General features: G+C 34.2%; 4 protein-coding genes across 13 annotated transcripts; 2 read left to right on the forward strand and 2 right to left on the reverse strand.

The window, feature by feature from the left end:
- Nucleotides 1–1,308: 1,308 nt before the first annotated feature.
- On the forward strand, nt 1,309–8,835 carry LOC105792379 (protein argonaute 4). 2 transcript variants are annotated; one of them, XM_012620925.2, is made up of 24 exons: nt 1,309–1,460; nt 2,041–2,088; nt 2,612–2,851; nt 2,959–3,164; nt 3,259–3,483; nt 3,581–3,717; nt 3,804–3,901; nt 3,990–4,087; nt 4,237–4,408; nt 4,578–4,694; nt 4,784–4,891; nt 5,019–5,081; nt 5,162–5,275; nt 5,391–5,556; nt 5,644–5,756; nt 5,839–5,976; nt 6,153–6,283; nt 6,473–6,538; nt 7,378–7,441; nt 7,538–7,649; nt 7,733–7,806; nt 8,044–8,138; nt 8,226–8,257; nt 8,398–8,835. In XM_012620925.2, the coding sequence occupies exons 3-24, from the start codon at nt 2,615–2,617 to the stop codon at nt 8,571–8,573; spliced, it is 2,742 nt and encodes a 913-aa protein (XP_012476379.1). In that variant the 5' UTR covers nt 1,309–1,460; nt 2,041–2,088; nt 2,612–2,614; the 3' UTR covers nt 8,574–8,835. The 2 variants fall into 2 exon arrangements, with proteins under 2 accessions (XP_012476379.1, XP_052490529.1); XM_052634569.1 differs by lacking the exon at nt 2,041–2,088 and having other exon boundaries at nt 1,331–1,460.
- Nucleotides 8,836–8,940: 105 nt separating this feature from the next.
- LOC105792380 (UBP1-associated protein 2B) lies at nt 8,941–12,469 on the reverse strand. Of its 9 annotated transcripts, none has more exons than XM_052634573.1 (2): nt 10,918–12,469; nt 8,941–9,261 (listed from the first exon to the last, which is right to left on the reverse strand). In XM_052634573.1, exon 1 carries the CDS (start codon nt 12,364–12,366, stop codon nt 10,918–10,920), a length of 1,449 nt encoding a protein of 482 aa, XP_052490533.1. In that variant the 5' UTR covers nt 12,367–12,469; the 3' UTR covers nt 8,941–9,261. The 9 variants fall into 9 exon arrangements, with proteins under 9 accessions (XP_052490533.1, XP_052490530.1, XP_052490532.1 ...); XM_052634570.1 differs by having other exon boundaries at nt 8,941–9,264; XM_052634572.1 differs by having other exon boundaries at nt 10,906–12,469.
- A 1,992-nt stretch (nt 12,470–14,461) lies between these two features.
- LOC105792381 (eukaryotic translation initiation factor 3 subunit I) lies at nt 14,462–17,509 on the reverse strand. Its single transcript, XM_012620930.2, has 8 exons — nt 17,241–17,509; nt 16,939–17,154; nt 16,559–16,686; nt 16,076–16,195; nt 15,893–15,982; nt 15,372–15,458; nt 15,201–15,280; nt 14,462–14,904 (listed from the first exon to the last, which is right to left on the reverse strand). Exons 1-8 carry the CDS (start codon nt 17,422–17,424, stop codon nt 14,829–14,831), a joined length of 981 nt encoding a protein of 326 aa, XP_012476384.1. The 5' UTR covers nt 17,425–17,509; the 3' UTR covers nt 14,462–14,828.
- A 3,082-nt stretch (nt 17,510–20,591) lies between these two features.
- LOC105792382 (SNF1-related protein kinase regulatory subunit beta-1) lies at nt 20,592–23,278 on the forward strand. Its single transcript, XM_012620932.2, has 4 exons — nt 20,592–21,024; nt 21,963–22,141; nt 22,274–22,436; nt 22,785–23,278. Exons 1-4 carry the CDS (start codon nt 20,818–20,820, stop codon nt 23,100–23,102), a joined length of 867 nt encoding a protein of 288 aa, XP_012476386.1. The 5' UTR covers nt 20,592–20,817; the 3' UTR covers nt 23,103–23,278.

Here is a 23,278-nt window from a genome sequence, read left to right on the forward strand (position 1 = left end):
ATTACCTACCAAATAAAGAAAATCCTAATCTCACCCACGTGTTATTGAAATATCGTCACAGCTATAATCACTGCCGCGTTCCGGATTCATGATAAATCTGTGATTCTCAAATTTCAATGCGCGCTGTCAAGTAAATATACAGTGAAAAAATACCGGATCTCCATACCCGAGGTAGTGACAAATCCGTTGGTACCCCAAAGTGGAGAGGTGTTCCTATGCGGATCTCACTCACCAACTGGTCACATCAGAGACGTCCATCATTGATCTTCGAATGTAGTGAAAAATATATTATTTTAAGATTCTTTTCATTTAACACGTTATTTTCATATAATATTTACATTAATTAAATAGGAGTTAATTGTGTCATACATCCCCAAATTATGAAACTCATTTTAAATAGGTCCCTAATTTCATAACATTCTAATTACATCTCTGAATTATTGGTATTATATCAATTAGGTCCTTCTATTAATGAAATAGTTAATTTAATCATTAAAAGATATATAAAATCTTACATGACGCAATTAAAACAAAAATATTAAAAGAAAGTAAAGTGTTGGCACATAATTTTAAAATTAAAAACTAAAAATAAAGTAAAATCGAAAAATAAAGAGAGTAAAGAAAGTTTCTCTAAAAGCTTTAAAACCTCAAAACTAAAATTTTACAATATTTTACCTTTTAAGTTTTTCATTTAATTTACATCATATAAGATCTAATGTCTCATTCAACAATTAAATTAACAATATTAGTAATGACCTTATTGATATGACATCAATAATTTAGGAATTTAATTATAATATTTTATAATTTGAGGACCAATTTAAAATAGAAATCATAATTTAAGAATATTTGATGCAATTTTTAAAATTAAATTTATCTAATTAGTTAACTTGTTCGTAAGAATAACTTGTTATATCTCCTAGACAAAAATATAATAAAAAACTCACAAGGATATTGTTAATTATATATATATTTTTAATTAATGTGTTTTTTTGCTAGAATAATTTTAAATTTCATTTTGTGTTTTTTAAGGGTGCAAGATGTTATACAATTTCACAATTAATTAATTTTTTGTAAATTCAATATTTGAAATTAAATAAATATATTTTATCAAATTAAATATAAAATCTTAGTTAAACAAATGTTTTTTTATAAAAAACAAATCTTTAGTTAAACGAAGATTTAAAATATTTAACACATAAATTACTATAATTTTGTAGAGATATGTAAAATGTAGAGTAAAAGGTGTAAGGCGCGATGTAGAGGAGAAAAACATTGTACTTAACGGAGAGACCAAAAAGAGTGGCCCTTAAAGTTTTTATATTATTTCACTGTCTTTAATTTTTAGTTTTTCGAGTGAGAGGTAAGTAAAAAGAGGGAGACACAGACGGGAGCCTTGAACTTCACATTTCTCTTTCATGTTTTAGGGTTTCTATCCTTGTTTTCTCTGTAAATTTCAGGTAAATTCCTCTCAAAACCTCTTCAGTTTCAGTTTTCTGGGCTTGTATTTTTCTGATTTGGTGGTTTTCTCTGGGTTTTTGAGGTAATTTAAAAAAATTCTGGATTTCTTTTTCAACCTTTTTCCGTGCAATGCCTGCTTCACTTGGTGTGTTTTTCTTCCAGTGGTTTTTTTCCTTCTTTTTAACTACTATCTGAGTACACTAATTCCCTGTTTTTTGCTTCTAGTTTTAAGTCAACGTTCAAGTTCATACGTTTTTAGCTTTTTTCCCCCTCTGACGTAACTATTTTTTGGTCTTTTTTAGCTACTTTAGTAAGCTTTTTCAGAATCCTGTTATTTTTTTTTATCTAGGTTTTTTTTTTGTTATAAAAAATTTTCTTCTCATTTTTGTGAGCGAGACTATTAAAAACCTGTAACATTTTGGCTTCATTTGCCACTTAATGTTAACTTTGGTGTGCCTGTATGTGCGTCTTAAGCTCATATTCTTAGATGTGCTTTATTTTGCACTCTGAAGGGTAATCTTTTTCCTTTTTTTTTACCATTTATGCTCATTTCCGGAATTTTTCTTGTTGGTGTTCCAGCTGTCTTCAAGAATACGCTTATTTTGCTGCAGATCGTCTAATTTCTAGGTAATATTTGTATTCATTGTAAATATGGCTTTCCGATGCTTGCATGTTGGATTTCTTAGCACATTGTAAGAGAAAAACTTCATTTTTGAACTGCATGATCATAGTGTTTTGTTGTCATGACTTTGCTTCTGTTTTTGGGTGTTTGAATGTCTGACTGTTCGCCTGTTCCACTCTACAAATATAGTAAGATCTTTTAGCCATTATTCAGTTCACTGAATTCCCTGAATGCATGTTTACGTTTCTCTTAAAGTTATTGGCTTGTTATATGTCAAGTGTAATTGCTTCTCTTTTTTTTTTTTTCCCCTTTTTTTCTCTCTTTTGTTAATAATAATGACCAATGTGTCAACTCAAAAATACTATACTGTTTTCTGCCTGAAATGATTATATGATACTATTCCTTATCTTCCTTCAAAGCGGTTTTCGTTCAAAGCGGTCTTCCTTCAAAATGATTATATGACCAATCTTGGTACTTCCTAGTATTTTCTCTTCTTCGTTGCATTACATATTGTTTTCTTTGTTTTAGGACATGGACTCGTTTGAGCAGGATGGAAATGGGGCGGCACCTGACTCTCTGCCTCCACCCCCACCTGTGCCTCCTGATGTGGTGCCTATCAAAGCAGAACCTGAACCTGCAAAGAAGAAGGTTGTGCGAGTCCCAATGGCCAGGCGTGGTCTTGGATCTAAAGGGCAGAAGATAACTCTTCTCACCAATCACTTCAAAGTGAATGTTGGAAGCTCTGATGGACACTTCTTCCATTACTGTGTATGCTATTTGATTCCTTCACTCTATGCTTTTCCATTAATAGTCCTCAGGTTTTTGTTAATGGTAGTTATTGATGCAAGCTTCTTCTTTTGTATTTGGTTCAACAGGTTTCTCTTTATTATGAAGATGGCCGTCCAGTTGATGGCAAGGGTGTTGGAAGAAAAGTGATAGAGAGGGTGCAAGAGACCTATGGCAATGAATTGGCTGGAAAGGACTTTGCTTATGATGGGGAGAAAAGTTTATTTACTGTTGGTGCTCTTCCAAATAACAAGCATGAGTTTACAGTTGTACTTGAGGATGTTACATCTAACAGGTAGACATGCTCGTAAGACTGGTTTTTAGTATAAATTCTCCCATTTATTGATAATTAAGTTCTAAATGTGGATTGTGGACCTTCTCATTTATAGAAACAACGGGAATGCAAGCCCTGATGTCCACGATGACTCAAATGGGCAAGACAGGAAGAGAATTAAACGGCCTTATCAGTCAAAGACCTTTAAAGTGGAGATCAGCTTTGCTGCAAAGATTCCCATGCAAGCGATTCAAAATGCTCTGCGTGGACAGGAATCAGAAAACTCACAAGAGGCCCTAAGGGTGTTGGATATCATTTTACGGCAGCATGCTGCAAAACAGTGAGTTAAAAATATCAGCCTGTATGTCATTTTTTTTCCACTTAAGGTTTTGGTCCTGGATGTTAAATTTATTCTGACATTAACTTGAATTTTATAGGGGATGTCTACTCGTTCGCCAATCATTCTTTCAAAATAATCCTGATAATTTTACAGACATTGGAGGTGGTGTCCTGGGCTGCAGGGGTTTCCATTCTAGCTTCAGAGCCTCTCAAGGGGGCCTTTCCCTGAATATTGGTTGGAACTTGGAATCTTACCTCTGACTCTTATGCATTTATTACTTTGTGTTTTTCTTTTAATTACTCAATTTATTTCTATTTTAGATGTCTCAACTACCATGATAATTCGTCCTGGTCCTGTTGTGGACTTTTTGCTTGCCAATCAGAATGCTAGAGATCCGTACTCCCTGGACTGGACCAAGGTAACCAATAACCTTCTCTGTCTCCAAGTGAATTTGAGTTACCTTGCATCAATTATTGAACCTTTATTGCTTGGTTCCCCCTGTATAGGCTAAACGAAGCCTTAAGAACCTGAGGATAAAGGTCAGTCCATCCAATCAGGAGTACAAGATCACTGGATTGAGCGAGCAGTTGTGCAAAGATCAGTTGTATGGTTTCCTGATTTCAGACCATTGCTTTTTCTTCAATCTGTTTTAAATCAGCTAGTATTTGTTTTTGTCTGATGGAGTCTTGTCTTATGCTTCAGTTTTAAGTAATTACTTTTTTTATTTGTTGCATGTTTGTGTCCTTTATGTAGGTTTTCATTGAAGCAGAAAAGCATGAAGAATGATAATGGTGAAGCTGAGAATCTAGAGATTACTGTTTATGATTATTTTGTCAACCATCGCAACATACAGTTGCGCTATTCTGCAGACCTGCCATGCATTAATGTCGGAAAGCCAAAACGGCCGACATATATTCCTTTGGAGGTGAATTCATGGACTGTGATTTTGTTTGTTTATGGAATCTATGTTTTGTAACTAATACTTGTCTATGGAATCTATGTTTTGTAACTAATACTGTGATTTTGTTTGTTTATGGAATCTATGTTTTGTAACTAATACTTGTCTATGGTTTGTTGGGCACCTGTTGCAATAGCTCTGTTCCCTGGTGTCTTTGCAACGTTACACCAAAGCGCTAACCACTTTCCAGAGAGCTTCTTTGGTTGAAAAATCAAGACAGAAGCCTCAGGAAAGAATGACAGTCTTATCCAGTGTAGGTCTTTTCTCTAAGCTTTTGACTCACTTCATATTTATTGTGCTGTAAAATACATGTCAATGAGTGTTGTTGCAAATTTTGTGCAGGCTTTACAGAGGAGCAACTATGGTGCTGAGCCAATGCTGCGTTCTTGTGGTATTTCTATCAGCACTAATTTCACCCAAGTCGAAGGTCGTGTTCTGCCAGCGCCAAGGGTAGAGTCATATTTGGCTGGATTAATTCTTTTTTTCATCCATTGATATGTCATGCATTTATGTTGGGTGTTTAGAGTTATCCTAATGATTTTGGTTGGATCTACATTCTAATTTTTCTTTTTGACAGTTAAAAGTGGGGAATGGTGAAGATTTCTTTCCTCGGAACGGGAGATGGAATTTTAATAACAAGGTTTTTGCTCCCTTTTGTATTGAAACTTTCTATTTTATATATGTTTATCTATTGTTTCTCAACAGTGTATGCTTTTGTAGAAATTAGTGGAGCCAACTAAGATTGAAAGATGGGCTGTTGTCAACTTCTCTGCACGATGTGATACGAATAGCCTTGTCCGGGATCTGATTAGATGTGGAGACATGAAAGGAATTGTAAGTTTGACCAAGTTTTTTTTTTTAAATTTTGTTGTGACGGTTGTCACTTGGCATATACAAGGTTATAAATTGAACTTGTGGGCTAAAGTTGTTTTCCTTGTCTCTATTTTAGCGGATAGACCCTCCATTTGATGTGTTCCAAGAGTCCAATCAGAACAGACGTTGCTCTCCTTTGGTTAGAGTCGAGAAAATGTTTGAGGATATCCAATCTAAACTTCCTGGAGCTCCACAGTTTCTTCTTTGTCTTTTACCTGATAGGAAAAATTCTGATCTTTATGGTATTCAAAATCTCACCTGTTTGTGCGTTAACTGTGCTTTTCTTTCTCTTGAAGTCTTCCTTGCATCTAAAATTTGACTTTTTGAAGGTCCATGGAAGAAGAAGAATCTTTCTGAGTTTGGCATAGTCACTCAGTGCATGGCTCCAACTAGGGTCAATGATCAGTACCTTACAAACCTGCTTCTAAAAATCAATGCAAAGGTATGCTCTCATCAAATTTATTCTTCTTTATTTTTTGAACTTGGGAAGATTAAACACTAACCTGCTAATTACCTCTACGCAGCTTGGAGGACTGAATTCCATGCTAGCAATTGAGCAAACACCTTCAATTCCAGTTGTTTCAAAGGTTCCAACCATCATCCTTGGAATGGATGTGTCTCATGGCTCTCCTGGGCAGTCCGATATTCCATCAATTGCTGCGGTAGGGATGATATTGTTCAATATCTTTGTGTTTCTTGGGTTTCCATCAACTGCTAGCTACTTGTAATGGCAGTTATGGATATGTGATTCTGCATTCTGTACTCTACATAACTATTTCCTCTCGAGGTAGCTTCTTGACCTGTACTTATTTTAGAGTTCCTTTTGTTGAATTTCTAGGTGGTCAGCTCCAGGCAGTGGCCTTTGATTTCCCGCTATAGAGCATCTGTTCGTACACAATCTCCTAAGCTTGAAATGATAGATTCTCTATTCAAAAAAGTGTCTGACAAGGAGGATGAAGGTATCATGAGGTGCGCCAGCAATGAAGTTCCTTTCTTTTCAGATTTAATTTTTACATCTTTTTTCTTTCTTTTTAATTTATTTCTTTTTAGTTAAAAAATTATGTGTTGCTCTTGTTGAACATTCATGTCTAGCATCTTAACTTTTGGGTCTAGTAGTGTTTATGGTTGTGTTCCTAATTAATATTTTTTTAATCACAGGGAGGTTCTCTTGGACTTTTATACAAGTTCAGGAAAGAGGAAGCCTGATCAAATTATCATATTCAGGTTTTGCTGTTTCTCATATTCAATCTCTATAAAATATAACATATTCTAACTCAAATGGAGTAGTACGTTTTCAAGTAACTTGCGAAGACAAAATTTTGGTGTTCCTGTTTCTTAATTCGCATTGCTTCTCTGCTTGCAAACTATTTGTATGGACTTCTTAGCAATTATATATTTACCTATCTAATCATCTTTTATTTGCTAAACATGTAACAGTTATTTGGGGAATATTGTATATTCAAGCATCTTTTACCTGCATGGTGTTTTTGTGCTGCTTACAGATTATACAAGTTGAATGTCCTTTTTGAGCTTCTAATCATCCTAGAATGTTTCTTGCTTCCTGCAATTTGGAATGCTTAGATCTCTATCATTCTTTAGCCTCGTCTACATTCCTAATTTATTTCTCTTGCTATATAGCTTTGATTGTTGTGATATTCCGTCTATCATTTGCACATCTGTGTTGTCTAATTATGTTATGGGAGTATAATACCTGCCATGTAAAAGCATTTTTGCATTTTAGAATTTTGTTTTTTTTCTCATAAATGTTTGTGTTTATGCTGCTTGGTTAATCTATCATATCTGCTATGTAAAAGTGCTTTTTCATTTCAGAATTGTGTATTTTATCATAAAAGCTTATGGTGCTTGGTTAATCTATATATCAAACATATCCTGTTTTTAAGGGTTCTTCGCTGCAAGTTTTTGTTTTATCTTATGATTAATCATGTCTCTCATGCGTTTTGTTATTAGCTGGTTTGTGATTATTGTGCTGATGTTTCTGTTACATTTTATTGAGATGCTGATGGAATATTGCTTCCTTGCTCATTATTCTTGGTTCAACTCAGGGATGGAGTTAGCGAGTCACAGTTCAATCAAGTATTGAACATTGAACTGGATCAAGTAATTGAGGTATGCAGTAAGATTACATTGCTGGTGATAAATCATTGTCTTAAAGATGACAGTGATTGGGATAAATCATCAGTTGTTAACGTTTCTACTTTATAGGCTTGCAAATTTCTTGATGAGAGTTGGAACCCCAAGTTTGTGGTCATTGTGGCACAGAAAAACCATCATACTAAGTTTTTCCAGCAGGGATCTCCTGACAATGTCCCGCCTGGTGAGTCTCAGTCATGATTTGGTGCATGTCATTTGGTACCTTGGTTATAGTTTTCACAATTTATCCTGTTTTCCTTTATGCAGGAACCGTTATAGACAACAAAATCTGTCATCCTAAGAACAATGACTTCTATCTTTGTGCCCATGCTGGAATGATTGTAAGTTCTTCGAGAATTTAGTTTTCTTGATTACTGATTCTGTAGTTATGCTTTTTTGTCCCTTTATACGAAGTTGAGTCTCCTTTTAAAATTGAATCAAGGCTCTGATTTCTATTCTTTTGACTTTTTTCAATAAGCTTGCAGTTGAATAATCAGAGAAATTGCTATTCTGAACCTTGATGGCCTCCTGTTCCTTGTAATGTTCATTTCTTTATATAATTTGTGTTTGCTTTTCAGGGAACCACGAGGCCTACTCATTATCATGTTCTCTTAGATCAGATTGGGTTTTCGGCTGATGATCTGCAGGAACTAGTCCACTCTCTGTCGTATGTGTAAGTGTTCAATCATGTATAGTAATTGCTCCGCTAATGTTTTGATCTCTAACCAATGCTGGATTCCTTATAAACTGTCTATTGCAGGTATCAAAGGAGCACCACTGCCATATCTGTAGGTGAGAATTCTGATTTAGCTTTGACCTCTGTTTGTGAAAGCTTCCAGCCAGTTGTTTGATTTCGTAATTCAATTTTTTCTGAAGCGATTGTTTGTGATGTTTTACGGATTGCTAATATGACAACATGACGTGTGTTGTAGTTGCTCCTATTTGCTATGCACATTTGGCAGCCGCACAGGTGGGTACATTCATGAAGTTTGAAGATGCCTCAGAGACAAACTCGAGTCATGGTGGAGTTACCGCACCTGGAGCCATTTCTGTCCCTCAGCTGCCGAGGTTGAAGGAGAACGTCTGCAATTCCATGTTCTTCTGCTGATCCCCCATGTTTTGTATAGGCTTTTGGTTGTTACCAAAATGACTGAAACGTTTTTAAGTTATATGAAAGTTAAAAAAAGTAGGGTTATCATTGATGTGGTGGTGGTTGAAACATCACCCCTTTTGGGTGTTTGGCCCTGCTGTTTGTAGGATCTATGAAGGTATGTTTGACTAGCACTTGTTAAATGGCTTTCGCCTCTGTAGTACCCGTAATCCTGTTTGGTGATAATCAATGCATAGCCTCAGCTATCGTTAACTTAAAACCTGCTTTGTATGCTGTGGAACGTGGGATATCCATCATATAAGATGGGATTTGCCCTGAGTTGTATGAAAACAGTTATAAATCAATGAAAGCAGAGCCGCACAGATAGGTCAACTGTTGTCAAGCACATACCATACCATTATGATGGTTCAACCGAAAATCAAACCCAAACATCAGAGCTAAAAACATTCTAGCTAGAAAAAAGCCTAAGGCACCGTACACCATCGCCACTGAAAGAAGCCAAAGATGCTCCAACCAAGCTCCTTTCACAAGAGTCTCCTCCCCACTGGACAAGAGAAAGCATGAGCGCATATGGCAGGAGTCATTTTCCATTGAAGGGAAAGATCACAGAACAGAGGAGCAATGAAGAGCCGCATCATTACCAGGTGCTTTGCATTTGCATTGCATGCCACGAACTTTCCAACAACTCCTTGAGAGATGAGGAGAGGGGGTTCAATAGACAGTTACGACATATACTTTTACAAAAACAACAGGTTTATATGCAATGCAAAACAATATCTAGGACCAACATTTCAAATCTGCCCAGCCCCAAGTTGTGGCTGATTACACCACACTTCACACCATGTTTTCCAGTTTTACATCAACAAAACTTTGTTAACCGGTTCCCCAACTCTATTTGTTCCCATTGTAAGGCCCAGGGTTGTAAAACCAATGAGAGCAATATCCAGGAGAAGGGGTAGGTGCTGGACGTGCTGCTGTTAACCATATGTTACGCATGAAAGCGGCAGTGAGAGACCATATATATTTTTTGCACCTGCAATTCGGAAATTCATCTCCTCCAATATAGCATTATTTAATGACTTCATCAAAATAATGGGCACAGCAATCCACATGGAAGTTAAAAAATTAGGGGAAACCAAACAAAAGCTAAACAACATTCACAAGGTCAACCCATCAACACATTTACAAAACCACAATTCAAGAAAATGTGGAATAACCCCAAAATTGTTGTCACATTTAAACTAAATTAAGAACCTTCTGATTCACATAAGAAACAGTCGCCACAAGACGAGTGTATCAGTCTATTTAGGGGGGGGCAGAAAAGGCATTGTTTGAGTCACACTCGAAAAACATGAAAAGGCATAGTAGCGTCCGCATGAAAATTCTACCTGTTCCCCCAACATTTTTCTTCTACACCTTTTTGAAAACATGTGAAGGGGAAAGAGTACAAAATTAAATATGAAAATACAGGTTTAGGATTTCAGATCTTTATAGCGGGCAAACAGTAACAACTTTTTGTTACAAATTTAAAGACCACGTTTGCATGAGTGCCTGGAACTTCAGAATCACCAGAGTCGAAAATAAAATGATTGATGCATCTATGAGAGCATCTGCACAATGAATAGTAAAGCATAAAAAGACAAGTTTTGAAAACAAAATATTTATGGAAAAAGATGCATGAGAAAATGACCTTTAACAAGTTTCATAACTTTGGCAAAAACAAATAAGATTTTGAGTTAATAAAGTCTAACCAAATAAAACATGATGGACAGCAATGGAAGAATCCAAAATGGAGTTCAATAAACAACATAAAGTAAGATCAAACCAAGAAGATTGTTTCATTACAATTTTAGAAAGGCAACTAAAAAACACCAACAAATAAAAAGAAATGGGGGCATTTATAAAATTTGTTATGAAACCTTTGTATGAAGAAGAAAAAGAAAAGACCAGACTCATCAACATACCAAATCCTATAACCACCCTTTCTCCAACAGTTAAAACAAATAAACTTTGTAGAACTAAGTAACTCGCCCAAATGATTAACTTAAAAGTTGAAGCATACTAAGAACTCTATTCATACATTAACAATTCAATTCTGTTGAGCCTCAACAACAATTAAAAGCAATCTGGTACAGCTCTCACACAAACCTGATCCTAAACACTAGCCACAACCCCTCACACACAAATGTGAGGTCATGTTTAGCAGTATACAGCACACTTTACTTAATTAGATTTGAATCCGCATTAGTTAATTCTATCGTGCATGAAAATCATGCAAATGTAACATTAATGAAGTCCATAAATCATGCAAAAGATCATATCTGGTTACCTTAGGCCATACCTAATGTCCCATGTAAGGAGCACCACTACCAGGTTGATTCCTACCAGCGCCGCCCTGACCCATCTGTGGGTTCTGATATCCACCCTGCACTCCATAGCCTCCAGCAACCTGATTCCCATACCCTGCAGCAGGTGTCCCTTGGTTCACAGGGGCGCCACTAAGCCCTCCAAGCAGATTACCAAGCCCCAAACCACCCTGGCCAGCAAGCAATGCAGTCAAAGCCTGTCCAAGCGCTGGGTTTAAAGCAGGTGCAGCAGCAGCAGGGTTAAACCCACCAGCAGCAACTCCAGGGTTGAACCCAACTGCAGTAGGTCCAGATGGAGCCATCAAATGACCAGTCTCTGATCCACCAGATGAGTACTTTCCCTTCTTAGCATGATGGAAATGAGACTGAATCTGATGTCCTTGCTGATGCTGATGCTGTTGGTACTGCTGATGATGCCCACCGGAAGTACCTCCTCCGTAACCCCCTTTAGTCGATTTCGGCCCATCAATGGCTTTTTGGCAATGCAAAACATGACCTTCAAAATTTTTATGAGGCTCTTCTAACGCTTTCCTCGCACTCTCAACCGACCTGTATACAAAAAGGGCAAACCCCTTTGGTTTCCCCGTCTGCTTATCGAGCCCCAATGGACCTTCCTCAACTTCCCCATACTGCTTAAAAAACTCAAGCAACTTCTCCGGGTCCAAGTCAGCTGACACATTGCTAACAAAAATCTTCCTTTGAGTATACTCGGAAACAGGAGGAGCCGTAGGAGGCGGCGCCGGAACCGGCCCCTGTGAAGCCAACTGGCAAGAAGTAGTTCGATTTCCAATCTTCTTCTGGGGTTGTTTCAAAGCCCGGCGTGCCCCACTACGATGCTTAAATAGAATAAAGGCGTAACCTTTAGATTTCCCAGAAACCCTATCGGTAACAGCTTTGCATTCTTCGATTTCCCCATACTTACAAAATTCGGCGGTGAGGGTTTCCGCAGTGGTATCCCAACTTAGCCCATGAACGAAGATCTTCCGATGGGACGGGTCCGCATCTGCGAACTCCCGAACTGACGAGATAAATTCCGGGTGCTTATCAACGGCTCTCCTGATAAGGGTAATCAATTGATCTTTCCCGAATGGTTCCAGAAGTTTCTCGAACGGCTCGTCGTCCAAATCCTCTTCTTGACCCGTTTCTTTCGGGGCTCCGTTGGCGTTAGAGGAACCGACTAGGGTTTGATTTTGAGCTTCTTCATCGTCGTCATCGTCGTCTTCTTCTTCAACTTCCTCTTCTACTTCAACTTCTTCTTCCACTTCTACTTCCTCTTCCACTTCCTGTAGTTGCAGTTCCTCTTCTACTTTGGGGTTCGGATCTTCGTCGGGTACATATTCGGGTTGTTGTTGGATTGGTTGAGGATCCGGCGTTGTTTTGGTGGGTTGGGGTTCGGAGGATCGTTGCTTTCGCTTTTTGGCCATGGATGAAATGGATATTTCCCTTAAAAATTAGGGTTTTATTTGGAGGAATGGCTAGGGTTTGGAACGACGGAGCTTGCCTATGTATAAATACATATGTTATCTTAGTTTCTGCTCTTGATGTCATATATCATATCTGTCTTCATTATTTTACAGGTTATTTAATTATTAGATTATTTTCTAATTTTTATTTTTAAAATAATTAAATTGATAATTTATCATTTTAATCAACAATCCTATTCTTAAAACATTACCTTCTATCCATACTTTTGCTTAAACAAACTCCTAATTTGTTTTGTATCTATACTTATCTTGCTTAAATAAACTCTTATACGTCTATATATTAAATTCGCATCCAATTAAGCCTTTCCGTTGATCATGTTGAATGTTAAAATAAATTGATGAACCAATTAGATGATAACATTTGGCGTTTCGTTTAATATAATATTTTCCTCCAATATATTAAAATTTATAAAAAATGTTTTTATAATTAGAAAAAATTTGTCAAAATCATTAAAATTATTTTAAAAAATATGAACTTATAAAAATTATTATAAAACATTTAAAATTTTATAAACACTCTTTAAAATTCTATAAAAATAATTAAAAATCATAAGAATTATAAAAAAATATTAAAATTGATGGAAACTTATAAAAAAATCATAAAAACTTAAATGGGAACGAATCAGTTGATTGGACCGAAGTCGATAAGTGTGTTGGTCTGAATGAAACCATTAGACTGGTTGACCTAGGACGGTTGAACTGTTTTTTAAAAAATATATATATTTTTAATGTTTTATTTAAATGAACATGATAGATTAGTTGAACTAACAAACCGGTGGCCAGACTAGTTCTGAAAACCTTTGTTATAATATTTCATCTTGACATATGCTAATAGTTGGATAATGAAATTTTGGTTTGATTAAAAATATTTAAAAAAATAAAAAATCAATTCAACAGTCTGATTCTCAAGTCAACCAGTCTAATGGCTTTTCTTCGATCAATACCCTTGTTGATTTTAGGCTAACCGGTCCAATTCAAGTTTTTTATGATATTTTAAACAATTTTTATAAGTTTATATCAATCGTAATATTTTAAATATTTTTTATAATTTTCTACAATTTTTATGATTTTTTAAGAATTCTAATTCATTTTTTAATTTTAATTATTTAAAATAAGTTTTATTAATTTTATGATATTTTTATAATTTATTAGAATTATTATATTTTATAATATTTATAAGCTTTATAATTTTTTATAATTTTAATAAGTTTATATCAAATTTATTTTTAATACAATATTTTATAATTTTTCTGAAAATTTTCATAATTTTTTATCACTTATAATATTTTTATGGAAAAATATGATTAAACCATAAAATTCCACGTGTCATCATATAATTGGCCCTTTATTTTAACAATTAGCGTGGTCAATGATGAAAACCCTTATCGGAGGGGCTCAATTGATCATTTTAATTAATGACAAAACCTTAATTGAGTGCGAATTTAATACAAGAACTTAATTGACTTTTGCATTTTCTTAAAAACCTTTTGACACATAAGACAAAATAATATACTTATTCATAAGAAAATTATGGCAAAAATTATGTTACTTGTAAGAAGTGCTACGAAAGTTTTAGAAAATTTATAAAACATTTTTATAAAAGCTATATATTATAAATTTTATATATTTTTTTTACTTAGGGAATAACATAAACTAAGTCATTCTCTAAATTAAAATTATACGAGTTTTTATAATTAAGGCTACAAGTTATTTAGACTGTATACTCGAATATTATAAAGTTGATATTAAAACTAAAAATAAAAAATGTAGCATCTGCCAGACACAAACATGATAGACAAGACACACTAACTCTTTAATTTAAGACATTCAAAGCTTCGAAATACGGTTGAAAAGACATTTATTGTTCTGCAAAAAATTACAAAGGAAATATTAAGAAGGGAATAACCCATATCAAATTACATATGATGTATTTTTATTAATAATCATATTATTATTTCAAGTTTGGTTATTTGCTTATGTTCTCATACTCTTTTATCTTAATTTCATGTTCTCAAGTTTTTTGTATGGAGTTCAATTACAATTGAAAGTAATATACATATGAATTTAGAAACAGATCTTATTCAATTCGGACAAAATTAATTAATTAAACCGATGTTGGGGCTGGCAGGTATTTTCAACCCCAACACATCATAAAACCTAGAAAGGATAAAATACAAATATAACGCAAGAACATTTGAAACCGGAAATGTGGATAACATTCTAGCTAGAGAAAGAAAATAGATGAAGCTCAAAATTACTCCGTTTCAACGAACAAACAAAAAAGCTGGTTATGTGCATCAATATAGGATCTTATCCCTTTGCAGTCAAATACCACTGAAAATTGAACGCATAAATCATTGCTACAAAACCAACTTTTTCAGTCTTCTTTTCGGCACCAAAATTTAAATTTTGATGTTGAAGTAGTCCGGGTCAAAATGGTGTAATCGCACGTATCCATCCTCCCCGCCACTCGAAAAACTATTCAGTTACAAAACACAGATGGTTAAAATAATCAACAATCCGGAGCAGAACAAAATCTCCGTGGCAGCAAACATGCAAGAGAGAACTACCAGATCATGATGAGATGCAATTGGTCTAGTTGAATATATCATTTCATATGACACAATTGGATTTAGTTAACAATAATAAAGACATCCGTGGAACCATAAATTTCAACTTTCCATAAACAAGGTTCGTTTGATACACAGCACACAACAACATCAAGTTCCATTAGCAAGTTGTAAATAAGCAAAGAAATTTTATTTGCTCCGTACCTCTTCCCATCTGGGTTAAAAGCCAAAGCATTTATAGGCCCAAAATGCCCTTTCACACCTCCAATTTCCTCTTGAAGTATCTACAAAGCAGCCAAACAGTATGATAAAATGGGAAACTACAGAAAAACAAATCTTCCCCATCTGCAGAAACCTTATATAAACAAAAATTACCTTGTCATAGAATTTAGCTTCAAACTTTCCAGCACGATGATCGGTAGTTGTGACAGCTGATGCATCCTGTCCACCTCCAAGCACCACCTAGAATAACACAAGGCATTCAGAAGAAAGAAACAAGAAAGATTGCAGAGTATTGAATGCTGATAATGAAATCAGTCCCCCCCACCCCAACCCCCTTTATTTTCTCTCAGCATTGCCAAATAAACCCAGTATCATGCAAATATAAGCTAACAGACAATCCAACATTAGCATTGGACCATCTAAACAATTGATTTTGCAAGGCTTGAGGTGAATTACAATATTAGACATCTTTAGGCCTGTGAGTACTATAAGTTTAAATAAAATGCTTGAAGACCCCGAAGTTATCAATTACCAAATAAAACAGATACTGAACTTCCAGAAACTAGAAAAAGATTTGCCAGATTTCTCTTTAATGCAGCCAATTAAGAAGAAAGATGCTATTAGGGACAAAGAATATTGGAATACAAGTTGCGTAGCTCTTATTGCATACTTACATGGTCAAGAAGGGGAGACATTGCAACAGCATTGACTGGGCGTTCAGTACTGTATGTCTTGATAAGAGTTAATGTTCTTGTGTCCCACAGCTAAACATTTGAAGAAAAGAAAAACAATAAAGAATCATGAAGAGAAAAGTATCAAACGTAGAAGATCTAGGAGGGGTCAATAAGATGCATCACCTTGGCCGATTTATCTAGGGAACCACTAAGGAAGTGTGAACCATCTGCCGCCTTTGTGAGAGATGTTATTGTCTTTTTGTGGCCAGATTCCTTGTCAGACTCTTTAAGCAGTTTTCCAGTCTGCAAGATAGATAGGAAAAATCAATGCAAAAGATCAGACACTTTTCAATGATTCAAGGGAAATTACAAATAATGAAAGAAACATAATACTTCTAAAATCAATTGCACAAACAATGTGACAATATTCTCAAAAAAGTCAATTTTTTTGAGTATCCAAGTCTTAACAAACAATGTAAAAGAAAGAAGTCTAGAATCTCAATCCATGCTGTGCTAGATCAACTTAAGCTCAACAAAATTACTTCATTGAAAATAGCATAGAAGAGTTTTGCATCAACATCTCTACTTATTTACACATGCTAACTAATTGTCAAGCACCATGCAAACACGACAATATATGTGCATGTATATAAAACAGCAACTTACCTCAGAATCCCATATACGAATTACAGCATCTTCTCCAGCACTAATGATAGTTCTATTGAGGGGTCCCCAAACAGCTCTATTTATTCTACCTTGAGGACCCTTGATGACAAGCACAGATTCCTCGGTTTCTGCATTAATATGTCACAATGTAATGAATCAGAGTTTAGAAATCAAACACATCAACAGACTTAAATAATAGTTGTGTAAGAAAACAACAGAATTAAACTACAATGCCAGACATTTCAAATTACATTATACATCAACCTTCTACTTCAACAAATTAATATTATCACTTTCCCACTGCCTAATTTTATTCAAACCAAACCAAACTGCCTTAAACCAACAACATAATGAATGATCATGATAATTTTTAAGCTTACGTTCGGTTGAATCTCCGGCAATGCGTTTAACATGAATAGCGGATGTCAATTCCATGAAGGGATCCGTGGTAATGACAGCAAGTTTATCCCCAATGGCAAACTCTACCGACCTCGCCGGTGAACCAAAATTAAACGTATATAATTGAGTTCCCTTCTGAACATTCCATAACTTCACCGTTTGATCAGCACTTCCAGTTATAAGCCTCATCGAATCCCCTAAACATTTAAAATAATCATAAGTATAACATTTGGGATTTCAATTTAAAAAGCTGCAAATTCGATAAAAAAAAGAGAAGAAATACTTGAGACATCGCAAGTCCAAACAGCGCCGTTATGGCCACGGTAAGTGCCGAGACGCTCGCCGTTGTCGGCGAACCAAACGGTGGGAGTGTGATCCTTGGCACACGAAAACAAAAGATCGCCATCTCTGTTGTACTTGAGAAACGTCAATGGCCTTTCATGACCTTTCATCAAAATCGGCCTCATCTTTGTTCTTTTTCTCTTCTTCCCTTCTCACTCGGAATTAGGGTTCCTAGCTTTTGCCGTCTGTGATTCTGTTTATGAATTTTTAAAGGACGTCCCCTTTTCTAGATAATATATATTAGGCCCAAAATTTTTTGTGACGGTCCATTTAACCCAATAAAGTTTTATATTTGGTTGAAAAATAACTTATTATTATTTAATTCCTTCGTGTAGGATCACCATTCCTAATATTTGTTTCTCGATATAATGCTTAAAACTAGCATAATCCCGTCTCAACCATTAAATAAGAAGACGATGCGCTTCAGCGAATCCACGTTATCTTATATTAACAATAATACCGATGTTATTAAGCTAAGACTCAATCGACCTATGCTTGAAAAATAAATCACCTGTTAATAGTTTATTGTTTAATTTGAGTATTTTACCAATCTAGTCAAACTATTCACTTTTTATTAATTAGATTAAATTTTATATGCATATTATTTTATACGTATAATTTTAATTATTTTTAAAATTATATAATATTAAAATTCAAATCATAAAAATATTTTTATCATATTTAATATTATATAATTTTACTTCATATAATTAATGAAAATTAAAATATTGTCCAAAATAATAAGTAATCAACATATATCAATTATTTTGATCATTTAAGTAAGTGCTAATTTTTTTAATCATTATTAAGGCATTTGTACAAATAATAAAATATTGATATATTATAAATTAAATTCTTTATTATTCATTTTTTTACCTTTTTAATAGTCGATAAATTGATGATAATAGTTCGTAAATAATATACAGTTAATATAATTATAATATCTATTAGATTTGATTATATATGTTATATAAATAATTAAATTTGTTATTTAGAACAAATGTGATGTATTTATTTTATTTTTACGGGATGGAAACGTAATAATTTAATATTAATATATAAATTTTTTAATAAAAGTCTTATAATAGAATCAAAATTTTCATTTATAAGTATCATAAATTTTCTCATCAAGTAAATTTATTTATCCAAAAATTTTGAAAAATTGAATAATAACTTTTAACAATAATAAAAAATTATTTAAAATAACAAATTCGGTAATGTAATGAATAACAAAAGTTAAATGATATATATTTAATTCGTTAATCTCCTTAGAACGTTCTATATGCATTCGTCACAAATTTTAATCTGACCCATAATACTAGTGAGAATTTATGAACTTAATTTTATAAACCTGAAAAATTAATAATAGTGCACTAACATTAGAAAATGTTGTAGTAAAAAGTATTTTATTAAAGCTAATATTATACTTAGCATCCTGCAAATTCACTCAATTTTAGTTATACTTTTACTAGTATTTTAATAATAAAAACTATTATTACATTGAGTAACGTCCAACATTCTACAAAATCACAGAATAATTTTGAATTTCATACTATAACCATAATTTGATTGTAAGTTTTAATCATCATAATAGTTAATATACTTTAACTAAAATTAAATAGTATCACTTCGTATTGGTAATTTAAATAAAATATATTATTTAATAATTAAAATAAATACATAAAATTACATATCTATATACTAAAGAGGTGAGTCTTGCTGATATACGACACGCAACCCATCATGCTCTTCTACTTTTTTTTTTGTATTTTGTAAAAATATTAATTTTTAGTTTCGGTCCGTTTAATATGCTTGAATTGATATTTAATCTTTATACTTTAAATTTTAAAATTATTTGGTCCCTATATTTTTATAAGGGATAATGTAACTTTTAATCCCAAACTTAGCAGATAGGTCCACATTGGTCTTGAACTTTTCTTTATCCACTTTGACCATTGAAGTTAAAAATTGTTATTCATTTAAACTCATTCTAATAATGTTCGTGAGAAAAAAAATGTGATAATGTAACTTTTAGCCCTTGAGCTTAGCAAGTAGGTCCACATTGATCCATGAACTTGACAATTAGATTCACTTTAGTACTAGGTCAATTTTGATATCTGAATTTAAAAACTCTAAAAGTTTGATGATCCTGAGTGTGAAAAATGTCATATTCAGTGTTTTAATAATTGAATAAGTTAGACCACTAGTTCTCGATTCAATTAGTTCAATCAGTACACCATTGAACTAACAATAATTAAAATTCATAAAAATCTAAAAAAAATACTTTACTTTTTAGATTTTCACAAAATTTTAATTATTGTTGGTCCAGTGGTCAGACTGGTTGAGTCGAAAGCTGATGGTTTAAACTGTTACCATCAGTTTGGTGTTTTGAGATTGTACCACATCATCATTTATAAAAAAATTTATTTCTCAAGTGATGATGTCGCACAATTTCAGAGTGCCACATCATTGAACTTTTAGAATTTTCAAGTTTAGTGATAAAAATTGACTTGGTTATTAAGTTCAAAATGGACCAAAAAAAAATACATTTACCAAAGCGAACCTAATTGTCAAGTTCAATAGTCAATGTTGACCTACTTACCAAGTTCAAGGGCCAAAAGTTACATTATCTCCTCATTTTTCACGGCCATTAACAAAATGGGCTTAAATGAATAATAATTTTCAAATTCAGCTATCAAAGTAGATAAAAAAAAAGTTTAGGGGCCAATGTGGACTTATTTGTCAAGATCAGAGACCAAAAGTTACATTCTCCCTTTTGATAATGTTGTTAATTAATTCATAGTCAATATCACGTGGTTATATATAATTTAAAAACATATTTTTAAATCTTAAAAATAGAGAGATTAAATTATTGAAAATAAAAACAAGAGGAGTTAATATATAAAATGTAGAGATATAGAACCACGGTTATTTAAACTAGACCGAATCATTAAATTAATTGATGTGTGAATCAATAGAGACAAATTGATTCAAGCGAAACACTCAATTGAATCAATCTTTTATTTTTAAATTTTAATTCTTTTAAAAGTTAGTTTATCAAACCATATAAATTTGTAGTTTGATGGCGTGATGAATTCCATCATCGACCTAATTATGAAAACATTACCTTTTTTTTACTTTATAGCTTATCACAAACAAATTATTAACTCACAGGAATTGTGAGTAAAAGCAAAGAGGATTTACTAAATTAAAATAGGAATGGTTTTATATTATTAAGTTTGCCCTTTTGATTTTATCGATTGCCCTGGAGTAGTTTGTCGGTAAAAGGATGACAAAAGGTCAAAAAAGGGCAAAAAAAGAAGAAGAGAAATTCAGAACAACCGTTTCCCGGCAACTTGCAGTTGTTCACGTTCCTAGTGTCAATCCCCGTAAATAAACCGAAAACCAGTGTCATTTAAACCCCTCACTTTATTCAATTACCAAAACAAATTTCTTTTCACCTAACCGTTGTTTCTTCTGTGGATCTCTCTGGAGGGGGGAAAAGGAAAACTGAAGTTATGGGAAATGCAAATGGAAGAGAAGACGGAGCCAATGGCGGTATCGAAAATCTTTACTTAAGATCCAACGGTGGGGAGCCCATCGTTCCTGGAGCCGGCCCCTCGGCCTCTGCAGTAGTTGTTAGAGTGCCGTCGTCTGATTCAATGGCGAATAGTCCGCCGCAGAGCCCTAGCCGGTCTCGATCCCCTCTTTTGTTCGCGCCTCAGGTTCGTATCTTCGAAATTTCAATGATCTAAATTAGTACAAATCTAAATTACTAATCTAAAAGGGAAAAAAAACGAGAGAGATATTTTGTCTCAAATTTAATTTGAATAAGTACAAATCTAAGTTTTGATTGGCAATTTGAGTGACTAACTGAAGAAAATTCTGTGTTGATAGATAGGGAAAATTAAAAAAAAAAATTGAATTGTTTCATTGAATGAGATGTGGACGATAATCTTTTGGGTGTCTTCTTTCTGATCATAATTTAGGGCAGTTTTGCAAAATCTGGTGAGTGGAGATGTTGATAATAAGTTTTTTTTTTTTTATATAGCAATGTAGCCTAGTTGCTTTGTGATAAATTTGTTAGAAGTTTGGAATGTAGTAGTTTTATGGGATTCTTTGGAGAAATGGAATGTAATTGTTCTTTTACACATGTTAATTCTCAAGAGGGAATGCTTAGATGTTTGAATCTTTATTATTCTCTTTTTGAGCTGATGATAGATGAGAGATAAACACAAATGAACATGAGGGGAAGGGGGAAGATTGTTTGATAAGTCTAACCAATGCCAAAGCCCAAAAAGCATACAACTTCTGGAAACATTGTGCGGGAAGCCCCAATATCGTTGGTCTTTAGATTGGTTTGTGTCCACGAAGACTTGCTCTTTTAATATGTATGTGGCATGATTTCATCTATAGATTCATGTGGATCTCTAGATGCCTAATTTGGAGGTGTGAGTATCTGCATTGCTTGCAAGATCAAGTAATTGGTTTTGTAAATTGTGTTTTGTCAATTAATTTGTTTTGTTTCATTAATCTTCATCTGGTCAGATAGTAAGTAAAGTCTGAGAAGTGCGCTGATGATTTACCTATGAACTAAAGACTTTTGTCTATCAGTTTAGAGGCCTTTCTACTGATAGTTTGGTTGCTTTTGGTGAATTTTCAGGTTCCTGTAGCTCCCTTACCAAGGGGTGATGTCCATTCCTTTTTCAGCCAAATTTGGCAGCATGATTCACCTGGGGTTGTTGATAGTGCAACTGAGAAAGGTATTCCTGTCATCATTACATGGAATTATGGTGGTCATGATGTGGCCGTGGAAGGTTCTTGGGACAACTGGAGATCAAGGTCGGGTTTCAGCCCCTTGCATTATAGACACTGACTTTCATGCTTAAGAAATCCCACTGTTTCTCTTTTTGTTTGAATAGTCAAACCCAAGCTTGGATGGCATATAATTGAGTCTGTTATTTTTGCTTCCAGGAAGAAACTGCTGAGATCTGGTAAGGACCACTCAATTCTTTTGGTCCTTCCATCTGGCATATACCATTACAAGTTTATTGTTGATGGCGAATGGAGATATATGCCTGATCTACCTTTTGTAGCTAATGAAATGGGCCATATTTGTAATCTTCTTGATGTTCATGTATGTATCTTCTTATATGACACTTGCTCAAATTTGAATCATTTAACTTCTTTTGTACTCCATGTAATGGTGCTTTCATAGGCTGGTGTAGAATGATTGACTGCAATGCAAATCTGGCTATTTACAAATTTAGCATCTGCTGTTGCATGAAAGAGAGGTTCACGTATATCATATTGAGCAAACTAGGAAGAATAGGAAAGATGTGCATTACATAGGTTCTCTCATGTTTCTCAGTAATGATAGAAACTTTTACCCTTTCTTTTCTTGGCCTTAACTAAGATCTCAGTTATGCATGTCACTATTTATGTTGGTTTCATTTGCTTAATTACTTGACACAATTTCTTGCAGGACTATGTACCTGAAAATCTGGATAGTGTAACCGAGTTTTTGGCTCCAGGATCTCCAAATTCCAGTTATGGTCAGGCATTGCCAACGGAGGAAGATTTTGCAAAGGAGCCTGTTATAGTTCCGTCCCAGCTGCATCAAACTGTCCTCGGTACAGATAATCAAGATGGAGCATCATCCTCAAAGCCTCAACATGTTGTACTTAACCACCTTTTCATTGAGAAAGGATGGGCATCGCATTCTGTTGTTGCCCTGGGATTGACCCATAGGTTTGAGTCCAAATACGTGACTGTTGTACTCTATAAGCCACTCAAAAGGTAACATGCACTTTTTCCATGCTTCACTCTGTAAAGAAACGAAGGTAACTTTCACAGTTGTTTGTGAAGGCTGGCTGTTTTATAGATCTGTTTTGATACTTTTTAACATGTTTTGTTGGACTTCAACATTAGTTTACCTTAAGGTGTTTGCATATGGAAAATTTCGCCATCTTTGGAGCA

This window comes from Gossypium raimondii, chromosome 8 (assembly GCF_025698545.1).
Source record: "Gossypium raimondii isolate GPD5lz chromosome 8, ASM2569854v1, whole genome shotgun sequence".
Taxonomy (NCBI): domain Eukaryota; kingdom Viridiplantae; phylum Streptophyta; class Magnoliopsida; order Malvales; family Malvaceae; genus Gossypium; species Gossypium raimondii.

Excerpts from the sequence above, each read along its gene's own strand:
- LOC105792379 (XM_012620925.2), top strand. The coding sequence starts at position 2,615 with ATGGACTCGTTTGAGCAGGATGGAAATGGGGCGGCACCTGACTCTCTG. Across the intron at positions 5,557-5,643 it reads GAAAAATTCTGATCTTTATG|GTCCATGGAAGAAGAAGAAT; the intron begins GTATTCAAAATC and ends GACTTTTTGAAG. Across the intron at positions 6,284-6,472 it reads GAGGATGAAGGTATCATGAG|GGAGGTTCTCTTGGACTTTT; the intron begins GTGCGCCAGCAA and ends TTTTAATCACAG.
- LOC105792380 (XM_052634573.1), bottom strand. The coding sequence starts at position 12,366 with ATGGCCAAAAAGCGAAAGCAACGATCCTCCGAACCCCAACCCACCAAA.
- LOC105792381 (XM_012620930.2), bottom strand. The coding sequence starts at position 17,424 with ATGAGGCCGATTTTGATGAAAGGTCATGAAAGGCCATTGACGTTTCTC. Across the intron at positions 16,687-16,938 it reads TGCCGGAGATTCAACCGAAC|AAACCGAGGAATCTGTGCTT; the intron begins GTAAGCTTAAAA and ends ATATTAATGCAG. Across the intron at positions 15,281-15,371 it reads AAGCTAAATTCTATGACAAG|ATACTTCAAGAGGAAATTGG; the intron begins GTAATTTTTGTT and ends GCTGCTTTGTAG.
- LOC105792382 (XM_012620932.2), top strand. The coding sequence starts at position 20,818 with ATGGGAAATGCAAATGGAAGAGAAGACGGAGCCAATGGCGGTATCGAA. Across the intron at positions 22,142-22,273 it reads TGGGACAACTGGAGATCAAG|GAAGAAACTGCTGAGATCTG; the intron begins GTCGGGTTTCAG and ends TTTTGCTTCCAG. Across the intron at positions 22,437-22,784 it reads GTAATCTTCTTGATGTTCAT|GACTATGTACCTGAAAATCT; the intron begins GTATGTATCTTC and ends AATTTCTTGCAG.